General features: G+C 24.9%; 4 protein-coding genes across 4 annotated transcripts; 2 read left to right on the forward strand and 2 right to left on the reverse strand.

The window, feature by feature from the left end:
- Positions 1–1,041: 1,041 nt before the first annotated feature.
- Positions 1,042–3,086, forward strand: PmUG01_01015100 (conserved Plasmodium protein, unknown function; the record flags this gene model as incomplete). The annotated part of the gene is made up of 10 exons (XM_029007622.1): positions 1,042–1,045; positions 1,126–1,190; positions 1,339–1,404; positions 1,545–1,634; positions 1,796–1,890; positions 2,040–2,132; positions 2,256–2,322; positions 2,449–2,585; positions 2,707–2,779; positions 3,000–3,086. 10 exons carry the CDS (start codon positions 1,042–1,044, stop codon positions 3,084–3,086), a joined length of 777 nt encoding a protein of 258 aa, XP_028859945.1.
- A 769-nt stretch (positions 3,087–3,855) lies between these two features.
- PmUG01_01015200 (conserved Plasmodium protein, unknown function) lies at positions 3,856–4,494 on the reverse strand (the record flags this gene model as incomplete). Its single annotated transcript, XM_029007633.1, has 1 exon — positions 3,856–4,494. The coding sequence occupies one exon, from the start codon at positions 4,492–4,494 to the stop codon at positions 3,856–3,858; it is 639 nt and encodes a 212-aa protein (XP_028859946.1).
- Positions 4,495–7,807: 3,313 nt separating this feature from the next.
- PmUG01_01015300 (conserved Plasmodium protein, unknown function) lies at positions 7,808–10,624 on the forward strand (the record flags this gene model as incomplete). Its single annotated transcript, XM_029007644.1, has 1 exon — positions 7,808–10,624. One exon carries the CDS (start codon positions 7,808–7,810, stop codon positions 10,622–10,624), a length of 2,817 nt encoding a protein of 938 aa, XP_028859947.1.
- A 1,084-nt stretch (positions 10,625–11,708) lies between these two features.
- On the reverse strand, positions 11,709–23,870 carry PmUG01_01015400 (conserved Plasmodium protein, unknown function; the record flags this gene model as incomplete). Its single annotated transcript, XM_029007655.1, has 1 exon — positions 11,709–23,870. The coding sequence occupies one exon, from the start codon at positions 23,868–23,870 to the stop codon at positions 11,709–11,711; it is 12,162 nt and encodes a 4,053-aa protein (XP_028859948.1).
- Positions 23,871–25,083: the final 1,213 nt, after the last annotated feature.

Below are 25,083 nucleotides of genomic sequence, written 5' to 3' on the forward strand. Positions count from 1 at the left end.
ATATTTAAGCTGCTCTTAAAATATAATTTTTTCTAATATATTATCAGTATTATTTTGCCTATACATTTAATAGTCATTTAGGCAAAAAGTTTATTCTTTTTATTTTTTTCTTTTATCCATGAACAATTAATGTTAACCTTATATGCAGAAATTAAACTTTTTTTATTTTACTTTCTTTATTTCTCATAAAAGCGTTAAAAGAAAAAGAACCACTGGTAGATACATAATAAATACCGATTAACCTCTCACTGCTATTAAAGGCGGATAAACGCCAAGACTGTTAAAGCAGACAAAATGTATAGAAGTATAAATAGGTATACATGCACGTACACAATAATACGTACGTATATACATAATAACGTTAGAAAACACCAATATCCCCAGAAACTATATATGCATTATCACATAAAATATTTTTTTTTTTTTTGTACATATTTTTTTTATCGAAAAAAAATGAGGCAATAATATAAACAGAGCACATCAAAATTTAATATATTCACCTGATTATTTCAAAAATAGAAAAATATTTTCCCTTTTCTTTTAATATACGTTTATGAAGCTGAAAATGCAATTTTATTTCTCTTTTTTTTTTTTTTTATTCATTTCTTTATTTTCGAATATACTTAGGAAAATTTAAATGAAATTTTGAAAAATAACATTTTTAAAAAAGAAATACTTCATTACGTTTATTATTTTGGACATAATTACTTTTCATAAAAACCATAATTAAAATTAAGAAACATTTACATTAGGATATTATAAAGAAATGAAGTAAATGAATGAATCTTTTATTTATTATTTTTTTTAAATACAATTGTATGTTTTATCCATATGTCTAGATAAGCAAAATTAAGGAACAAAAAAAAAAAAAAAATAATAATAATAATAATAATAATAATAATAATAATAATAAATTTTTGATTTATTCCAATTATGTAATGTAATTTCTCACAGCTATAAAATGTTTTAAAATGGGTAAAAAAAAAAGAATGTTAAAAAAAAATGCATTTATTTTTTTACAGGCGTAGTAATGATTTGCTTATGAGTATCTGCATCATGTTTGTACATATATATAATATATATACATTTTTTTTTTTTTTTTCCCTCCTATTTTCTTATGTATAGAAGATTTAAGTAAGAGCGGAATTTATAGTAAACAGTTTTCCTTAAGCCAGAACAAGCACAATAGTGTATATAAAGAAATATATGAATATATATATACAGTTATAACCTATACTTTTTACGCATCCATGCTTAGAATTCTTCACAACTGCATAAACACGTTATTGCGTAATTACCTATATATGTGTCTTTTTCAAACTACAGGAGAAACTTCAGAGGCTTGAGAAAAGATTAAGTGGGTTACACTTTAGCATTGAGTTGCAGAAAAATGAAAAAATAGAAGTATAATTTGAAATAATGAAAAATCTACAAAGTATATATTTACTTACTATTTTTTCTCAATTTTTAAAATAAATATTAAGAAATAGTTTCATATTATATACTTACACTAATGTAGCAATTTTTATTTTTTAAAACTCAAGAAATTAAATGAAAAGATCAACGCATTAGAGGAGAAGCTTGTGGAAATGAACGAAAACTCTAATAGGACATTCGAAAGATTGAATGAAAAGGTAAGGAGAGATGGTAGAACTTTGTGAACTTTTACTAATTAGTTCACATATATATGCATATTCTTACCCCTTTTAGAAAATGTGCTAAATATTTCTAATTTTTTTTTTTTTTTATTCTGTTCTTCCCACACAACCCATATACATTCATACGCAAATGTCAGCTTAACGATATTAAAATGGATGTTAATAATTATAAAGCTGAGTTGGAGGAATTTAAAAATGACCACCAAATGAAATTACAAGCCCTTGAGCAAAAGTAAAGAAGAATGAGAATGTGGCTTCTTGCCTACATATGCCCACAGTTATATATATCAATATATACGTATATGTGCTCGTGGATATATAGCTTTAATTTCCTTCCCTTTTTTTTTTTTTTTTTTATGACATTTTTCTTTACTCGAGCAGAGCGGAAGATTTTATAAACAAAGAAAAGGAAGAGTGGAACAAACTTAAAATAAAATTGATAAAAGATTTTCAAAATAAAGCTAGCTTATTAAAGTATTATAAGTTTTTTTTTTTTTTTTTTAAATATTTCATCACACATGTATAAAATATATTATTTGTACGTTTATGTATAAATATAAAGATTTATACATATAGCTTATGTGTGTACCGCCATAGGGAGGAGATTACAGAGGAATATGACCTTCTGGAGGAAAAGGAAGATTCGTTAAAAAAATATTATGACGTAAGAATTAACATTTTCATAATATTTTTGCATGTATATTAGTCTTACACAAAAATAATTTTTAACCAATTTATCGATATGTATATTCATTTATATATGTTTATATTTTGTAACCCTCTTCCCCAGTGCGAGATTAACAATCTGAAATCTATTGTTCAAAATGAAATAAGCGAAAGGGTAAAAACAGAAAAGGAAATTCTAAGGGATGTAGATGACAAAATAAACGAAATTATTAAAATTATTAAGAATGAGAAAATTACAAGGTAATTCATACTTTTAAAAGTAAAATTGTACAAATAAGGAACAAATAATGACATACATATCCCATTATATATATATATATATATATATGTTACATGCTCCAAAATTTTCTTTTTTATTTAGAGAAAATTATTCTGAAAATTTAGTATCCCTTATTGAGCAATACTTTTCAAGAATAAAAAAAGAAATAGATAAAGTATAAATTTTTTAAAAAAAAAAAAAAAAAAAAAAAAAAAAGGAAAAAAAAAAAGGAAAAAAAAAAAAGAAAAAAAAAACTATACTACTCTACAATTTATGCAATAAAAATATTTTGTAGAAAAATCCAGAACAAGAATATGTGTGCAGACGTGTACTTATATTTGTTCGTTTGTACCACTATATATTCATCTATTCGCTTATCTTTTCAATTTTCAAAGGAACGACTGGAAAGGAAAGATACGGAAGAAACCCTAGTTCATCTAATGGAAGAAGCTTTGGATAAAATAGGCATACCTTTTGCATAAAAAATATAAAAAAAAAAAAAATTTCCATAATCTTTTTTTTAAATTCTCATTCATAATATTATAAATTCCACACTTGTATGTAATTTTTATTTTGTATCATTTAAATGATTCACCGGAATAACTTTTCTCAATTTCTGCATTTGTTTTATTTGTTTTTGATACATCTCCATTGTGTTGTCGTATATATGTACGGGCATACTTACACATATGCATATATATGTACATATGTTTAGAACCGTTTATCTCTTTTTTTCGTTGCTGTCTCCGTTTGTACAACTTAATATATATTTTTTAAAATTCCTTTTTTTTTTTTTTTTTTTTTAATAAATTTGCATTTTTGTTTATCAAAATACAAAATAAAAAATACCAACTTGAAAAATTAAAAAATTAAAAAGGTAAAAAAGTAAAAGAAATAAAAAAAAATAAAAGAAAATAAAAAAAAAGAAAAGAAAATAAAAGGAAATAAAAAAAAAGAAAAGAAAATACCTTAATGAATAAAAATCCATACACACTCCAAAAAAAAAAAAAAAAAAAAAAAAATTTAACAGAAATCACAATTAACAATACAACCTAAAATACGCGAAACAACAAATACAGTATTTGTAAAGTTTTATATTTATAACATCATAATGAAAAAGAATCCCTGTTTATTTTATTTCACTCAAATTTGTTCCAATAGATCAATTTGTCAAATTTGATCAAATTTACTCAAATTTATTCAAATGTTTTTAATTTTTTTGGTAAAAGCACAGTGATGTATGCGAGTTTTCTATTTGCAGGGATCTGGCAATGCATCCAATTTAGTACAGTTTAATAAGCTCCTGAAGCAGTTTTTCTCTGTACAGGATTTACATTCATTATTACACTGATCTTTTGCACATTGTTTGTTACAAGATATAAAAGAACATCCTATGAATGTGGAGAAGCAACTTAAACATGTAGGTGAAAACTCAATGTTATATTTTTTTAAATATTTTGTTACACAAATATCTATTAAATATGGCTTAGCTGATGACACTTTTGCACAATCAAGGAGTACTTTGTAAAAATCATTAGATGCTACATTATTCTTATCTCCTTTAAATAAATGAATTAAAAGTTCTTTTGGTTGATTGCTTCTTATTCTTATTGAATCTTCTGCACTTTTGTTCAATTCCTCATCAACTTTTTCCATATGATGATGATAATCATTCTTTAAAAACTTCTCTCCATTTATTAACTTTTGTTCAACTGCTCCTGTACACCCTTTGTTATCATCCTTTTTAAAAAAAATGCCTAAAGTATTCATTTTGTTTTCATTTTTTGAAATATTATCGTTGTTAGTTATTCCATCTGAGCATTTTACAACACCTTTACATACTACATTAAGTAGAACAAAAAAAACTAAACACTTTGATATGGGCTTCATTTTTTTTAAGGAAAATAATAATATAAATTTAAAATGTTATATATATTTTGTTATTTTTTATTTTATTATATTTTATATAATAGTTATGTTTTATTTTTATTTCCAATTATATTTTATTTTTAAGATATATTTTTTTATTTATACATCTATAAATTCTATGTTGTTTCACTTTTATGCAAAATAACTCTAAATTGTATGTACTAACTTGTTATAATAAAAAATTAGGTAAAATAGAAAAAAAAAAAAAAAATTAATTTCAACGTGGTATAATTATTACTACAAAAGAAAGATGGATTTTACTTTAAAACAATTTAATTTTGTTCCGTAATTTATTTTAATTAAATAGCTATTTTTATTTTATACTACATATATATATATTATTTTACATTATTTTTAATACATAAGGATGTGTTTAAAATCTTAATTCTATAAAATTTTTGCTATTGACAATTATACATAAATATATATATAGATGTTATACATTGCAATATAAAAGTGTGGGGTACAAAACTATATTTTTATTATTATGCTTTAATTTTTATGTTACGAACTCACTTAATACCTATGTAAACATAGGGTATTTTTATAGAAAGAGGAGAAAAAATTAAAGAATTTTCTCAAACTAATATCCAAAAAAAAAATGAGAGATTCTATACTAGCCTTTAGACCTACATAATTTATATACTGTTAAATATAATGTGCTTTATATTTTTAAATTAATCTTAAAAGTAATTAGAAGCATCTAATTATTATTACGTACTTATATATATGTATATACATATTATAAAAGAAAAAAAAAAAAAAAAAATTTTCCGTTCTAATGCAATTAGAAAATTGATAAGAATAGCGGTAGAAACATTATAATTGCTGCGTGTGTTTTTTTATATATAATATACACTTTTTATTTAATTATTTAAATAAGAAGCTACATGTGATCACGTGAAACAATAAATTCCCTTTTTACTTACCTTAAAATATGTAAAATCATTTTTAGAAAAAAAACTAGGAGAGAAAAAAAAAAACTGCATTAATTTTACCACCATTTATGAGATCAATAAATTCCTAAAAAATATATAAGCAACACGCACGTTACATTTATTTAAATTTATGCATATAATAATATATATTGTATTATAAATATATTTATATATAACTATTCAAAATTTTACGTTACCCTAAGATAACATGAAAAAAAAATATATGAAAAATAAGCATATTGAAAAAAATTAAAACGCAAATTAGTTTATATAATTTTTTTAATCATGAAAATTTATTAAATTAGGTAAATTTTAATAAAAAATAATGTTAAGAAAGAGAAGGATAAAGTATACAATTTTTCTTTTCAATTGGTACGATTGTTGTTGCATATAATACCCGTTTTGCATCATTTATGTTGGAATAATTGTAAAAAAAAAAAAAAAAAGAAATTGTAAAAAATAAATTTATAGCTGAAAAAACAAATATAAATTAATGTTAGAATAATATTATTTTTATAAAATAATTAATATAATATTCGAATAAAGAAATGTTAAATATATATATATTTATGTATGTATGTATGTATGTATGTATGTATGTACGTAAGTAGTAGGATGTAAATTAAAATTAGCATTAGTTATTAAAATAAAAAAAAAAAAAAAAAAAAAAAAAGTGTTAAAATTAAATTCTTCTAAACAATTAAATGGTAGAATATGCTGAAATGATGAAAAATTGAAAAATGTCATATAATACATAATGTATAATATATAATAACTTTCCAACATATCCTAAAGTTGTGACATTTGTTTAAATCATACACATTTAAGACCTTTATTTTATTATTGCTATCATCACAAAACAAGTTTAATATTTTATTTCCCTTTTTATTTCCTCTTTTTTTTTTTTTTTTTTTTTTTATGTTAAAACATTAAGTTGTTATTTTCGTTATATATCGTCTTAATAAGAGGGAACAGTTAAGGACAACTTCTGAGCCTTTTCCTTATTAAAATTATCTTTTTATGTTATTCATTCTGTTATATTGGTGAAAAGTGATTCAAGAGAAGATATATTAAAAAGCTATGCTTATAAAAAAGATGTTACTCTTTAGCGCCATTCAGTAACTGCCTTTTTCTTTTTTATCATTTTGTTCAGAAATAAAAGTTTTAATTTCAAGGTTTTTTAAAAATATACATATATATATATATATATGTTTACGAAGACTCAGTAAATCCGAAACCCATGTACACTTCAGTATTTTGCGCATAACTCTTGGAAAAAGGCTCTAATAATATTTCTCCCCATACTTTTTATTATTTACCCGCTTAATGCATATTTTTAAATAAAATACGTCATAAATTTTTATACGAATTATTACTTCAATATTAACAATTCTCACTTAATTAAATAAAAAGAAATTTCTTTTTAAAAGTTTTACATTTCCTTCCTCTTATTAATTAAAGTTACAAATATATATTTCAATATGTTCCTGACAAAGGTCATACTATCCCCATAATATACGGTAAAAGCAATTATATTTTTTTTTTTTACTCTAAAAGAAAAAAGTTAGACAGAAAAAGAAAAAAAAAAAAAAATGCTTACAGGATGAATATACACTTTGAAGAATCTACTTTTTATCCTTCGCTTTAATTTTGTATCCTCTTCTTTTGTTTGAGATGCGTGCAATGCGGGAAGCCTGTCTTTATTCGAAAATGCGATAAAAAGAGTATGTCCATACATATATATATGCATGGGCACATAATACCTTTATATTTGGTCATGCTTTGTATTATCGTATTTATTTCTTTAATTGTGCGTGAGAAAATAATTAGAATTAAGTTGATCACACTAAGTACATCTACTTATTCGAAAAAAAAAAAAAAAAAAAGAAAGAAAATCACATTTTATAGTGAATACTTCTGTCGATATAGGAATACCATTAATAAATCATATAGAAAAAAAAAAGAAAAATAAGATAAAAAAAAAGGTAAGAAAAAAAAAAAAAAAAAAAGTCTATCATATTTATTTCCTTTCCTTCTATTTATATACATTTTCCTATGCAAACCTCCATAAACATAAGTATCTGATATATAGAATATGCCAATGCAGCAATGTTTATGCGGATAAGACTCCTAATGATTTTAGACATCTTTACATCAACATCTACACCTACACCTAATTCTACATCTATATGTACACCTATTTCTGCTTCCATATCTATACCTCTGCGCCTATATATATATGGCCTACTCTTACCTCTAAAAGAACTCGTGTAGATGCATAGTTACCCACATTCAAACCTTCCTATTATTGCATCCTCCTTTGAGAAAGAGTCAAAATGCTAAAGAAAAAAAAAAAAGATACAAATTTAAAAGAAAAATTAAAAAATGTAGTGAATGGAATGACTGATAAAAGCTCAGAAAAGGGGCAGAAAAAGACGGTGGAAAAATCAGACGATTATGACATAAAATATTTAGAGGAAAAGGAAAATGAAATCGAAAAAATATCTCGTAAAATATATGAAGAAAATAGTAAAATAAAAAAAATAAACTTACATCATAAAATAATCAAGGAAGAGTTAGAAAAGAAACAATTAATTGATCAAACAGATAAAAAAAAGAAAAATTCCCTTGACTATTACCAAAAAATTACTGTGAAATTGCAGAATAATATAAATAACATTGAAGAGTACACAAATAATATTACCAACGATATAAATATTTTAAAAAGTATTATAGATGATGAAAGGAATGAGAGAATTATATACAACAATAACATGAAAATTCTAATTAATGAATATAACACATTAAAAAAAAGTATCAGCAATTTAACATTACAGGAAAAAGAACAAGCTTCCCAAAACGAGAAGCTAAAATTCGAGCTAAATGAACTGAATAAAGAAAAAGATACTATAGAAAAAAAGCACAGAGAAGATTTTAAAACACTACAGCAAAAATTAAAAGAGCAAAAAATTTTATCCTCAGAACAAAAAATACACGAATTGATAAAAATGAAAAACAATATTAAGGGCAGGAAAAAAAGCAATAAAACTATGGAACATGAAAGAGAAGTAGAAGAGGACGATGAAGAAGAGGAGGAAGACGATACGGTGAGACAAATAACAGAAAAACACTACGGCAGTAACAGTAACAGTGGTAATATCAGTGACAATAACAGTAACAATAACAATGACAATAACTTCGAAAGCGCTATGAATAATGCCTACCTAATTGAAGACTATGAAGACGAAAAGAAGAAAAAATTGAACGCAAAAATTGTGCTCCTAAAAAAATTGTGTCTAAGGATATTATTCATTAATGAATATCAAAAACAGAACATCAAAAAGTTAGAAGAAAATATAGAAAATATGAACAGTGCAATTAACTCTATAAATTTATTAACATCTAAAAAAGGAGATTTCGACCATATCATAATAAACTTAAATGCGTCAAAGGACAAGAATTATAGTCTCATATCAAGAATAAATCTATTAAATTATGAGACAAACGTATTAATAAAATTAAATAAAAAAATGAAGGAAAAATTTAGAAATATAAATGTTGATAATGATGAAATTATTAATTTAAAAAAAGAAATTACTAGCAAAATGAATGATAAAATGACCTATATTAAAACTTCTCTACTTAATAATCAAGAAACGTGTAAATTAAAAAAAAAATGTTTTCATGAATGTTTAACTTATTTAAAATATTTATATGAATTTATTAAGAAATATGAAAATAATAACGATAAATTAAATTTAAGAAACCAAATTATAAATAAAGAAAGAAATTTCCATTTCAGTTATATTCATAAGTATAATGAAGAAATATTAGTTGATGAAAATCATTTAAATGACTTCTTAATATTTATTGAAAAGTATATCTATGCACTTAACTTTTACCTTCCTACACCTCCATTTAATTATAAACAATTTCTTATAGAAAATCCCAATTTTCATAACATCCCCTTCAATTCTATGGATTATTACCAAACCAATGCATCCAACCAATTGCACGAATTCATTTCTACAGAAAATATAAACATTAAAAATGAACCCATCAAAACTGAAATGGTGCTTCCACATAGCAATGAAAGTTATATTACCGCTGATAGAAATGCTATGAATAATGACAATAGCAATAATTTATCAATGCATTCTTCCACCAAAAATATTAACAACAATGATGAAGAAGAAACAGTAAATGTAGAACACACAAAAGAACTAAATAAACATTTAGAAAATAGAGAAATTACGAATAAAGGAGAAGACAATGAACTAGATGAGGTCAATCAAAGGGGGGAAGATGATGTATTATCAGGAAATGAAAAGGAGGAGCAGCATGATCATAACATGGAAAGAGACAAAGAGGCGCAGAATACTTCAGAACATAGAATGAAAGAGGGTCATAACTTAGATGTAAAAGAGGAGAGTCATAACGTAGATGTAAAAGAGGAAAATCAAAATGTAGATGTAAAAGAGGAGAATCATAACGTAAATGAAGAAGAGGAGGGTCAAAACGTATATATAGAAGAGGAGAAATATAATTTGGAGGATATAAAAGAGGAGATCCATAATTTGGAAGACGTACAAGAGAAGAGTTACAATTTGGATGATGCAAAAAAGGAGGGTCATAATTTGGATGATGTACAAGAGGAGAGTAATAATTTGGATAATGTAAAAGAGGAGAGTAATAATTTGGATGATGTAAAAGAGGAGGGTCATAATTTGGAAGACGTACAAGAGGAGGGTCATAACTTAGAAGATGAGAAAACAAACAACAGCAACTTGCAAAAAGAAATAGAGCAAGATAATATCTTACAAAATGATAAAAAAGAGGATAATTTGCAAATCGAAAAAGAAGACAACAATTTACACAGCAAAATAGAAGATGACAATACAAACATCGATAAAGAAGATAATAAAGCACATAATGATAGCGAAGATGACAAAGCACATATTGATAACGAAGATAGCAAGGCACAAAGCGAAGAAGAAAAAAGTGTTAAAACAAATGAAGGAAATGAGAATTATATGTTAAGTCATTTCAGCTCTCGCAATATTGAATATGATGAACTGAAAGAGGAAATTCCAAGTGAACTCTTAATTAGCAAATACGATTCTTCTAAAAACAATACAACCACCACAAATTAGACGAGTTGTTACGCGTATGTACAATTATGCATATGCTACTACACATGTGCGGCTATATAAAAGGAAACAGTTCCAATTATATTAGTGCGCACATTATGTGTAATAAAATATTATATATGATATATATATGATTTTTATTTTTTTTTGAAATTTTAAAGATGTTTAAAAATTGTATTAATTTGTTCGCAAAAAACTTCTTAGCATTTTTAAGGCTATAAATGTCGTAAATTTAATTTTTTTTTTTTTTTTCAAATTATGTGAAGAATGAAACAAAAATTTTTTTTTTTTTCTTTACGTATTCCCCACAGAGAGAGAGAGAGAGAAAGAGAGCACTTTAAGGCATTACGCAAGGGAAAATTAAAATGTACACATGTGAAAATACATACATGTACATATTTAATCGTCTAAGTTGTTGGGTACTCAGACCTCTATTTATCTAAATCCCTTTTTGCATTCAATTTTGTTTATAAAAAAAAAAAAAAAAAAAAAAAAATGGAAAACCAAAGATTCACCTAGTATAGGTAGACTTTTCTGCTATATGTAAGAGGATAACTAAACATCGCATTTTTTTTCTTTTTAACAGTATATGTTATAAAACACCACATATCAAAATTAAACGTTTTTTAAAGTGTTATAATATTTATTTTTGAGTTTTTCTTTAAATGTTCTTTAAAATTATTAAGATGTACAAACATAATAAAACAAACTTAAAATTAACAAACAGCAAAGAGTATTAAAAAAAAAAAAAAAAAAAAAAAAAAGAAATACACATAAAAAACATACACACATATACATAGATAGATACATACAGATATGCACGTACACATAAATACACTTCCAACTCGTTCCGCTATCCCTTTTGCGTAAAAAATATGATGAAAAAATGCTAACAAAATTTTGCGCACTAACACTTTTTAAAATAAAATTCAACACTCCTTTAATTCTTCTTACTATTTAAGCGATACAATGGTATTGAAGGAATAAATTATTTAATATGTGACAGGAAAATAAATGTCGAAAAAAAAAAAAAAAAACGTATACATACATATATATATATGTATATATATTCTTCATAATAAACATTTTAAATAATTTGTTTTAGCAAAGATTGAAGAGTGTTCCTTCTGATAATGCTAAATAGTTCATATATATATAAGTAAACCTTTGGTCTGCTTCCCTCTTCTAAGAAATGATATATTGTAATTAATTTATTTAAAAATATATAATAAAAATATTTGCTTTTCTTATAACATTTCGTATGAATCAAACATAATACACATAATATTATCTTTCTGTATAAATAATAATTTGAAAAGTGTGGAGATTTATTGTACGTTTCTTTTAATAGCTTTTTGTGTATGTCCATGTAATACATCTCAATTTTTTTGGAATTTTCGTCATCGGCGCCATTTACTTCACCATTATTTTCTCCTCCATTAATTTGTCCACCATTTTCGTCAACACCTTTGTGTTCCTTTCCTTCCACTTTGCCATATTGAGCTTCTTCACCACTAATTAACCGATTACGATCATATTGTGTTCTATCCCTTTTCAAGCGTTTCGAATTGCAAGTATTAAAATAATTATAAAGGATTACCACATTTTCAAAAAAAATCATCACTTCATTCATAATCAGACTTATGTCATCATTCACAAAATGTAAGTCTACAGATACATTTGTTGAAATTAGGTTATTAAATAAATTATTTTTTGATATTCCTTGATCATATAAACATGTACATATGTTAAACACAATATTAAATAACAAGTAGACATATTTAAGAAATGTTTTACATATATGTACGTTGTTCTTGTTAGTGTTCTTCAAACAAGCAATATCTTCTTTATTTAAATACTTTTTTTTATTATTATAATAAATAAATAGGTAGAAATATTCTTTATGAAATAAATTTATAAAAATATAATATAAGCTTCTACATAAATACCTTATAATTTTCATTAAATCGTAAAATATATTTAAATTATTACCTCTCAAACTACCATCTACCTTATTAATAAAAAGAATATTTCGAATTTTACAAGAAATAGATTTGTGAAAATTGTTAAACCAGAAATTCCATATATCAAATTTGTTATTATCTTTTTTATTCTTACAAATTATATTATATGCATTACTTAGTATAAATCTTTTAATTCTTTTCTTTTCTTGATTTAGTACCATATTCGTAAAAATATGATAGTAACTTATGCTTGGGTAAAATAAGTTAGACACTATATTATTTATAAATAAGGAAAGGCAAAAAAATACATCTGACGTTTTATCATAACTTTCTTTAAAAATGTACCCCATGATGTAGCGATTTCTCACCATATTTTCCATATGTGACAAAGAATACAAAAGATCACGACTATTCATATCATTTCCTCTATTTCTAAATGTAATATTATCCATACTACCACTCATACGGCTAATTATTCTGCTATCTATATTTCTTATCCTAGTGCTACTCTCTTTTTCCGTGATTTTGCCATTTTTTGTTTTAACTTCCTTTCCTGTGCAATTCTTTTCATGTATGAAAATATTTCCTACCTTTTCCACCCTATTTGCAGTAACGTCATTTGAGGTAGTTTTTGTACTTATGTTCTCTATATTAGAAGGAACATTCTCCTTTTTATACTCCGCTTCTCCATTCCCCCCAAAAAATCTATAATTAGAAATGGGTATTAGATCCCTTTTCATATGAAAAGTTATGGGAGCACCACTTTCTTCTAATAATACTATTTCCCTGTTAATAATATTCATGTAATACTTTTCATTTTCATTCATTAAATCGTAAAAGTTTAAGAGGGGAAACATAAAAGAAGAAGGAAAATGAAATGCTATTTCTTCTTTAAACAGTTTTTGGTGCATCATCGAATCTAGCCATAGGAGAATATTGTTTTGTGTAATTAGCTTAAGAACTAAATTTTTTTTAATGTAGTAGTTCACGTTGCAATTTGACCTGTTTGTTTTGTTAATATTTCCTCTATTATTATAATAATCAGCTACGTCCTTTTCCTTATAAAGATACAATTGTACGCTACTGTTCTCATTTGTGTTTCTCCATCCCTTTTCTTCTGTACTAACATGATCAGAGCAATGGTTTTTATTATTTTCATACTTAATGAAACCATTTTTGTAATTATTTCCATCTCCTTCATTACTTCTAAATAGAGGAGTCTCACCTTCAGCACACTCAAGCTTCATATATTCAATACATAGTACACTACTAGAGGTGATAAGCAAAATTAAAAACTTCTTTAGCAAATAATAATTTAAGTAATTATTAAAAAATAAGGATAAATAAATTTCGAAAATAGAACTATTATTTAAAACATTATACATGTTTTTTATGGCATTTTTATGATTTATCTGAATGTAATAAAATTTATCCATAACTTCCTTATTATTATTATTATTATTATTATTACTATTATTATTACCCCTATCCCTATCCTTCTTCTTAATTATTGTTTTTTCCTGGTATACATTTTCTCCTATCTCATTATCGGCCATTCCAAAATCACGCATCGTTATTCTACTGTTGATATTAGATGTTGCATAGAAACTTCTATCTATATATATCGTTTTGTTTTTCCGCTCAACATAAACTTCTTTATTATTATATGAGTCTTCCTTAAGGTAATTATTTTTTTCATAATAATATCGCTGACTCTTGCTTTTTGAGGAATACATGTTATCATTCGGATATTCTTCTACGTTTTCTATTCCGTTTTCCATTCTATTTTGTGCTCCACTTGCACCTTCACTTTCCCCCCCTCCATCGTTTTCTACATCTTCTTCTTTTTCAATATCTCCTTTCTTCAGATCATATCTTGAAGAGTAAAGAGCCTGGTTTGACATAATAAAAAAGTTAATGATATTTGAAGATATGTATTTACTCTTTCTAAATTGTCTATTTAAATATTCCTGAATAAAATAAACTGAAAAGGTTTTATTCCTAATCAAACTTTTCAAAGTGTCTACAAGATCCATTTTTTGAAAAATACCGTTTATTAAAAAAAAGGAATACGATGATACAAATGAATTAATAGAATACGAATGAGGATCTACTGAAAGTTTTAATTTCTTCATAAAAAAATATAAATAAAACATCTCTTTGAACGGAATTAGTAGCTTCCTATCCCTTTTGTTTTTGCACAAAATATTACTTCCCTTTTCTTCCAAAATAACACCACGCTTCTTAAAAGAAAGAATTTTCTTTCTAATTTTATAAAGAAAAAAAGAATTCTCTAACAACTGATAAAAAATAGATAATCCTTTTAAACTAATTATTCTAACTATTAAATCATTACTACTTAAGCAAAATATCAAAATTTTCAAAGCATTCAAAGAAAACGGTTTTAACCATTTTCCAAAAAAATCAATATCATTTAGAAGATACTTATTCAACACCTTTTTATAATTTTTCTTAAAATGATTTTCTTTCATTTTTCTTCCATATAATAAATCACTACTATCCACAATACAATAGGTATTTATTAAATCCATTACATTCATGTTCCTCTTCGAATTGCTATTACACTTATTGTTGTTATTTACTTCATCGTTAGTAGCAACATGACCAAGAGCAGTAGTTGAACAATTCATGTCTGTTTTTTCTTTATCATGTAAAATGTTCTCTACATTTATAAAGGTGTTACAGTTTTTATATATGTTATCTTCATATGGGCTATGTAAAAATAAGTACGTTCGAATTGTCTTCCCATAATATATCATATTTTTTATGTGATCCTTTTCATCCTTACTGAATAAATTTAAAACTCTTTCTGAGTTACTAATATTGTGAATTTGTTTAAATTTTATACAAAATTTACAACTCTCACTATTTTTTTGATTCTTCTTCAAATGATAAAAATGTTCTTTTTCATCATCATACGATATAAGATTTTTATCATTTCCAAATATACCATTTCTGGTACCAGAAAACTCATTTACATTTACATTATTATAACCGTCATCTACTATATTTCCATTCTTATGATAAAATTTGTCATAATAACTCTGCACACTAGCCATCTTATTGTACTGTTGCTGTTCCTCTTCCTCCTTGTTATTATTTTCATAATCTATATAAAAGTGAATATCTGGATACCTCTTTATATAATTTTTTATTTTTCTATTAATTTCTTGCATTTTTAATAAATCATAATTCAAAAAGATATTTTCACGATAGTATGTCGTGTATAAAATTCTAAAATGATAAAAAAAAACTCTCAGTTTCTCAGACATTAATATAAAGCAAAAAATTAATTTACTAACAATCATACATAGCAAAAATATGTAATCATACATATTATCCTTTAATTTTATTTTATGTGCCAAATAAAAGGTTTCCTTTTTCGTAAATTCATTTTGGTTTAATATGCAATACGGATTTTTACCACTGCAATCTTTTAAAAAAATTCCCTTTTCCATTAACTCAACCTTATTCTCATAATAATCATACATATCATCTTCTTTATTGTAAAATTCGTGTGAACTCTCTTGTGCAATATTGTTACAATAATAGTTACTCCTGTCATTTGATCCATTCCTACTTTCGTTGAAACCGCTACTTAAACCATTATTCTCATAATTATAGACGCTCTTTTTCATCCTACCACCTGTACAACATTCTTTTTCTCCTGAACTGTTCATATTGAAATAACTTAAAAAATCAAATTCTCTATTTTCAAATTTCTTACGTACATCTTCATTCATATAAAAATAGAGACATGTCTTGCTTAACATTCTTGGGTTCATATATAACCAATTATAATTATTATCATAATTTAAGTTAAATTCTTTAAACTTTAAAACCTCATCGATTAGATTATTGTTTAGTATATTGTCCATTGTAACTGATTTTAAATAATAAGACAAATCAACAAAAAAAATATTCCTTATATGAATATCTGTACATGTCAACGTATAATTGTACATGTTCTTCAATTCGTGGAATAAATTTTTATTTAATGTTTTTAAATATATATCTTGGCTTGCACCTTTATCTTTACATATGCGATACCATTCCTCGTAAAACATTTTTATTAATTTTAGTAGGAAAATTATTAGCATCTTTTCACTTTTTTTTTTTTTTTTTGGGGACTCTTTTACCTTTTTATATTTTTCTATTTGAGCTAAAATTAGTTTCTCTATATACACATCTTTAAAAAAAACATTGATCATATTTAAAACATCTAAATTTCTTAATTTCATATATTTAAACAGTAAAAAATATGAGTAGAATAGTATATACGTCCGCTTTCTCTTTTCTAAACTATTATCTTCCTCCTCACTAAACATGTATATATATTTTCGCATGACATTTTCATAATAAAAAACTTTTCTTTTCTCCTTTGGAAAAAAAGAAATATGAATCAGTAAGGAATAAATATATTTGTCTATTAACTTTTCTATATTAAATTTTCCCTTATTCTTGTTCAGTAAGTTAATTAGCAATACTAACATAAAGTCATAATCACTTCTTCTTTTTAAAGTGCCATTTATAAAAGATTTGTTATATTTCAAATAACGATTGCTACTCACATGCACCTCCTCACTGACTTTATCATATGTAGAAGCCCTCTTACCAGTATCCGCACTCCTATATCTATTTTTTTCATCATACCCATTTTGCAAGTTATAATTCTGATTAATTTGTTCACGATACAATGAAGATAATTTTACACAACTTCCTTTCCCCATTTCAGAATTAGGAAGTATTTCGCGTTCATTTTTTTTGCATGCCTTGTTATTAAACTGCGATTTTTCTTCTACTTCCACTTCTTTTACTTCTTCTTTTACTTTTTCTTCTTCTTGTTCGCTTTTTTTAAAATCTTTCAACAAAATTTTACAAGTAAAATAAACAATTCTTTCGTAAGACTTAAAAATATGCTCATCCCTTTTTATGTCATTTTTAAAAAAGTACCCATAAAAATAAAAAAAAATGATCTTGCACATTCTACGTACCATATATTTGTTATACTGCTTGAACAGTAATGTTCTCTTTTTTTTCTTACCCAATACATTGCCCAAGAAGAATAAAATTGATAAAGCTATAAATAAACAATTTTTATTTTTTAATTTTTTGGTATTTAACAGAAGAAAGCTTATCATACGTTTTTCCTTTACATTTTCGTAAGCATAAATAATTCTGTTTATGTATTTCTCGGCCATGATGCTTGGATATTTCTTCTTCTGTAAATAGTACATCTTTTCATACGTTACATTATCTATAAAATGATTGTACTGATCATCAAAACCTGGAGGTCTATATTTATCGTTCATCAAATATAAAAATGCCATAATAATATAATTTTCTTTGCTTATACTATGTATATTTTTCTTCTTTAACGTGTTAATATTAGAACTTTTTACATAGTTATACATAATAAATACATCTCTTTCTCTGTCAATGTCCTTATAATTTAACATATATATACGATCATTCTTAATTCTCTTAAAAATGCAAGATGTACCTTTCTTATCATTTTTCATACTTAAATCGTGAAGCATAATTTTTTTTATAATATCATAATTAACTGACACACTATCTTCCTTGTAAATTGTTCTGCGGTACAATTTGCACAATGCGTTTGAAATATTCCTCATTTCGACATCCACATATTTATTTTTCATTATTATATTAATTAGCACAGTTATAGTATCACAAGTACTCTTATCGCAGATGCTGCCTAAACTTTTCTGCATACTTTCATTAGCCATATAACGTATAAAAAAGTTCGAAATGTGTTCTAAAAGAGAATTCTTTTTATTATTCTCACGGCTGTAAGTACTATTTCCCCCAATGCGTAAAATTTCGGCCTTATCATCATAATAATAACATTTGATTAACTTATTTATAAAACTTTCCTTTCTTTCTATTTTTTTTAATAAAAATAAAATCATGAAACAGGTTTTTCTTATAAAATGCTTGTTGTTTTTACTAGTATCTTCTTGTTGTAGGATAATATTCATCAAATATGTTAAATTTGTACTTACTAATTTTATATATTTTTCTTTTTTTAATCTAAAAAAATATACGTTTTTACACAAAAAACACAAATTAAGATTAACAAAATCGTAAAATGCTCCTACATTCATATCACATATATTTAGTAGCAATTCCAGTAACTTTTTGAATAACCCTTTTTTAAAAATTTTGATAAAGAGTAAAAACGTTCGTCTATTTAACTTGTTCACTTTTACGAAGTATTTATTTGAATAAAACGTCTCTTCATCTTGCTCTTCATTTTTTAATCGTAGGAAATGTTCTATATCGTCATAATTTCTATAACGTTTAATTAAAGAACAATAATTTGTACTTATATTCTCACAACGGTTTATGTACACTTTTAAAATTTCATTAATATTATATATTAAAAGAAGTAAGGTATCCATATGCACATTATCATTTTTATTTACATATGTGTAAATAACGAAATAATAATTAAATAAGATGTTCGTTAAATTGGACAAATTATAAAATACATCTTCCTCATGAGATACCTGCCATGCCACTTCACTTTCTTCTGCATTCCCCCTAGCTACATTAAGAATGAAATGATCATTTAAATAAATGCTTAGCATATTTTTGCAATTATTTAAGATTTTCCCAAAAGGCCTATCATATTCTGCTCCTTCATTATGCATTAAAATACAACCTTTTTTATTTTTTATAAAATTTTTTTTCATCAATTTCTTACTTTTTTTCTTGCATATTTTTTCTACTTTTGAAAGATATTCATGAGAACTCTTCCTATTTCTTTGAACATTTTTAATTTCTTTTAAAAATAATTTTACGTTTTCTTGAAATTTTAAAAACTTATTATATACTGCACCATGCTCCTCTATTTCGTTTTTATACGAAGAATGTCCATTATTAGCATTAGTCATAGGATTAAGCTTAATTCCCTGTTTGTTCAAAATAATATTTCCTGTGGTGTTGATAACTGCCGCCTTTTCAGTAGCTTCCAAATTACTACTAACTTCATATTGGGTAAATCCTTTCCTTCTTGTAAAAGAATAAAACAACTCTTCTACGGTCTTCTTATTTCTTAGCTTTTTATTAAAATTCAAATATATATATGGATTATGCAGTAATACACATTTAATATAATTTACATAATTTAGGTACACTCGTACAATATCTTTAACTGTGTAGTCAAACACGTTGTTCAAACTATTTTTTGAAATTTTTCCTTCCCTACTATCCTTAATGATTTTTAGCATTGGGATTCCATTAAGGACAAAATTTTGATTGTTTGAAAAAAAAAAATCGATTATTAAATTGAAAAATAACGAATTTTCACAGTTAAACATACTTCTCTTTTTTCCTCTACCTCCTCTTCTTTTTTCTGCTGCTACTGCATTTTGTCCTTCTTTTCGTGTTCTTTCAGCATCGTTGAAATTATCTAAGTACGTTAACATTGTTTTATATATATTAAAAAATCTATAAAAAACTGACAAGGCAACAACAAATTCTCGCAAAGAAGTTATGCTTCTTAAGAATTTAAAAAATATAAGTAAATCATCAAAATGGCTAGCATCGAAATGATTGGTTTTTTTTAGTATTCGAAACAAAAATGATTCTATGAAGTTGTAATGTTGTTCGTACTTTGCACATCTTTCGTGTTTTACCCATTTTTCGCATTTCCCATATTGCTTTTTTTCTTTTGTCTCTTTCTCTTCTTCCACTTTTTCCACTTCTCCGTCTTCCTTCCCGCTCTCAATGATTAACCTTTTTTTGTAGTATATGAAGATCAGAAATAAATTTTCTAACAAATTATAACCCTCAATGGTAAAATAGCACTTTTCAATAAACAGTTTAAGAAATACTTTGTATATATTATCGTTAATATTAATAAACAAGGTAAAATTCTCAATTTCTATTATTCCCCTTTTATTGTACAATTCGTGTAATAATTTTTTTTTCAGTTCACATTCGTCGAATAAATTAATAAAATTTTTAAGCAAAATAAAATGGAATGCCCACAAATTATGATTATCTATCTTAACATTATTTATGAAATAATGCAACCCTTCGAGAATATCACCTTCCTCGTTCTTTCCGTCATGTATTGTATTCAGAATTGTTTTTTTCTTAACATCTATGTTGAAAATATAATCATCTGATTCGGTGCCACTACTTGCACCATGAACTCTATTTAACTTCTCATACTCCTGATTTCTCCTTTTCGATTGTTTCTCTTTTTTATTGTTTAATACATCACCTGGAACATCTCTGGTTTTGATATTTAACAAATACTTGTTTATATATGCAACATCAAAGAGATAATACGAATATACCATATTATAAAAAGTGGTATCTAAATCTATTTTCACATTTTTCAATAAAATTGTTTTATTAACTCCTTTAGGTATTATTATAAAATCATCAAGTGATAATACAAACAAAGAAATGCACTTATAAGTTTCAAACACATAGTACAAGTAAGAAATTATAAAATAATTATAATAATGATGCTTATCTCTCTTGGTAAAATATTTTAACACATGATTCGTAACATGGATGGGGATAAAAAAATATATAATTTCTTGCAGTTTTTGATTATAATTTATCTTATTTTCAAAATGATATAAATAATCATTAGCTTGTTTCATATTCTGAATTAAAACATTATCATCATTTATTATTCCACTTTTATTATAACTATATATATTCGCTTTTTTTACATTTATATATAATTCTACAAGTATTTTATAATTTATCAGCTCTTTCCACAAATTTAAAAATTCCGTATTTCGCATAGCTTCACTGTTAATCCTTTTATAAATATATTTATAATGGTACTTATTATGCTTCTCATGCATATTATAATTATTTTCCCACTGTGCATCATCCCTATTTATACTATCAAGAGGAACGATTATTTCTTCTTCTAACGTGTGTAACGTGTTTTCTATTATCTTGTTATTTTTTTCTAATTTCGTCTTTTTCCTTTTTAATTCCACCCTTTCTTTTACATCTTCTTCATCACTTTTCATTTTTCTCTTTTTCTGACTTCTTGAAAAAACATTTTTCTTACAATCATTCCCTGTTTCATTTACATGATCATGTTCAGGTTCATATTCTCCTCTTCGGTTTGGGGAATCATTTATGGATTCCTTCTCACTAAATAAAAATAAGCTACTGGATGCTATTCTATTACAAAGCGCCGCTTTCTCCTTTTTTGTTTCTATTAACTGAAAATTGTATATGAAGAATATTTTATTTAACTCAATATAAAGGTTAAGAAATAAAAAGAGATAGAATCTACCCTTATAATAGCATGTGCGTGTTTTATCATCGCTATAATACATATTAATAAGATGCTGATATTTGTCTATAGTTTTTACAATGACATAGTGATTAATAACATAATTTAATTTTAAGTTCGTTAAAAAGGAGAGAATAGAATCATTCACTTTATTCGGAATACATTTTTCATTATTATAACCTCTGTTTTTTGAATCATCCATAGTGTAGTTATTGTCTTCATTCAAATGATGATTAATAAATAAATGCTTTGTTTCCCTAAGGCAGGAATATATGTATTCCTCTAAAATTTTAAAAATTAAACAAATAGAACGAATTTCTTTTTTTTTAATTTCCAAAGCGAAAAAGTCTTTTACCTGTACATAATTTATGTTTTGCACTTTTCGCAATTCTTCTACAATATCGCTACAATAATTAGTAATAACCCCTTCTGTTGTTTTTTTATTTTTGCCGTTTAACACTAAGAAGTACAGCGCTTTTTCTTCCTTCCTTTCTTGCTTCCCCTTTTTCCAACCCTCTTTCACTATTTTTTTCGTCTCGTGTGCTTTCCCCTCATTCACCTCTTCACAGGAAACCTTCAAAAGAAAAATGCATTTGTTATTAAACGTAGAATTCTTGTAAACGCTAGTAAATTTTTTACCCCTTAAGAAATTATTTAAAAAGAAAAGCAAAGTAAAATTGATATTATTCTGAACATCATTTAAAAAGGTGCTTAATAATTTTATTAGAAAAAGAAAAATATTAATATTTTTATAAGTTTCACTTTTCTTCATAATTTCATATAAACATAGGAGAATGTAATATTTCAACGTTTCATTGCAACATGTGTAATATATATCACATATTTCATTACATATATTAAAAAAGTTTTTATGCAAGTTATCATCTTTTGTACTAAATAAATAACAATATGTTAAATAAATTAAGATGGATATTCTTAAAAATTCAAAATCATTTTTTGTTATCTCTTTTTTCCCCTTTCTTTTTTTTCTATCTATTATGTCTTCTTTAAATATTTTACTTTTTCCATTCTTTTTTCTTATTAATATTTCGCTATAAAAATCACAATTTTGCATAATACTCTTAATACTCACACTGCTTAAACTATTCCTATTTTTATATACTAAATATTTATATAAAAAAACTAAGTCCTTCTCGAAGCTATAATTGCAAAAGAGGATCTCTTTTTCTATGAAAAGTTTGTTAGGAAGTAACCCTTCTTCTTTCATTGCTTCGTTTGTGTTTTCTTCAAATTCTGACTCTCTTTTATCATCTGTTATTTCACTTCTTTCGTCATTTATTCCATCATCTATAAAGTCATCGAACTCTTTAATATTTTCCTCTATATTATATAATTCATTTTTACGCTTCAGATCGGAAATTATTTGAATCTTTTCTTTTAATTTTATCAAATTTAATAACAATGATGAGGTTAAAAACAAATTATGAAACCTTTCATGGAATAATAAAAGATAAAAAATACAATTCAAAATAAATATTCTGTTATAGCAAAACTTATTTAAAATGATGACTTCTAAAAAGTTTAAAATTTCACAAAAAAATACACCCATATGGTGCAAAGTTTCTGATTTTTCGAGCTTCTCAATAATGTCAATTTTTTCCATTTTGTTATTTTGTTCATATCTACAAAATTGTTGAAACTTATTCCGAAGTACCCAACTTAATGTATAAAACACAATTTCTATATAATTCAAATTAACATCGCGCATAATTTTCGACAACTTTGTTTTCTCTACTTCAGCTGTTAATACATAAATAATTATATCTAAGTAATTATTATCTATTAATGTGTTGACACATATGTTATATTCATTATCAGAAAGGGCACAGTTATTTTTTATGAACAAACACAACTTCTTTATTCCATCCTGTATCTTTTTCTCATTCTTACTATTTAATAGAATACATATATCTTTCATTTTATTTTTGACAGCTGTCATTTTGCTTCTTTTCCGTTCTCTTAACAGTCACAGGAGTATATATATATATATATATATATATATACATGTAATATAGACTCATAAATAGGAAGCTCCCTAAATATGTATGTATATATGCCGTGCTATTTATACATATATAGAGAGTTCATAAGGCTTATAATGATATAAGAACATATGACATAAGGCATAATAGAGCGTATTTAAACTCTCCTCATATATAAAAAAAATAGATATATACTGATGTACTCAGTGAAAATGTTTTGTAATTCAACAAACTCTTTAACTATTTTCATTTAATATTGTTACAAACAAAAAACAAGCTTTTAGTAAATTTTTTTTTTTGCCTCCTAGCATATGTTTACATAGGTGAATGTTATGTATTTGCGTATATGTATGTATGTACTTATATATATATATATATATATATATATATGTATACTAGGATTATTTACATACCTAATGTGACGATGCCAAGCTTTCACGTTTTAATTATCTCTGTTAACAAATAACAAACTCAAATATTTAAAAGAAGCACATTCTATGCAACAACATTCGCGAAAACAAAAATTAAAAAATTAAAAATAAGCAACTGGAAATGAGAAAATTTAAAATAAATACATAGATGTAATAATAAATATAAATGAACATATATCTTTAAAACACAAAAAATTCAAATTTAAAAAAAATTATTCAAAAATGAAAAAAAGCAAACATGAAAATTAAAAAGTAACAACAAAAATATCTATGTTATTTAAACGGAAATAGTACAGATGCAAAAAAAAAAAAATTTTTTAAAAGGATGTAGAAGAAGTGATATAAATTTATATCTACATTTTTCTTAAGCGAGATAAAAATGAACAATAATTTTAATTAGTTCAAAATTTGTTACAAAAAAATTGTCACGTTCTTTTAAAAATATTACATCAAATATTTACATGCGACAAATGATCCTTATAAAAGGTTTCCTTTGAAACTTGTTTTATTCATACGTGTACCAATAATATACACTTGTATATGTATATATATTTTTTTTTTTTCCCCTTTCATGTACAAGATGTCCCCTTTTGCAAAACGTTACTGTACTTATTTTTTTGCACATGATTTATTACACGAAAAAATACATAGGCGTATATACTTCATTTTTTCTGTTTCTAAAGCACTTACATATACACATATGCGCATCCATGTAAACATACAAATATAAAAAAATACA

This window comes from Plasmodium malariae (genome assembly GCF_900090045.1).
Source record: "Plasmodium malariae genome assembly, chromosome: 1".
Taxonomy (NCBI): Eukaryota; Apicomplexa; class Aconoidasida; order Haemosporida; family Plasmodiidae; genus Plasmodium; species Plasmodium malariae.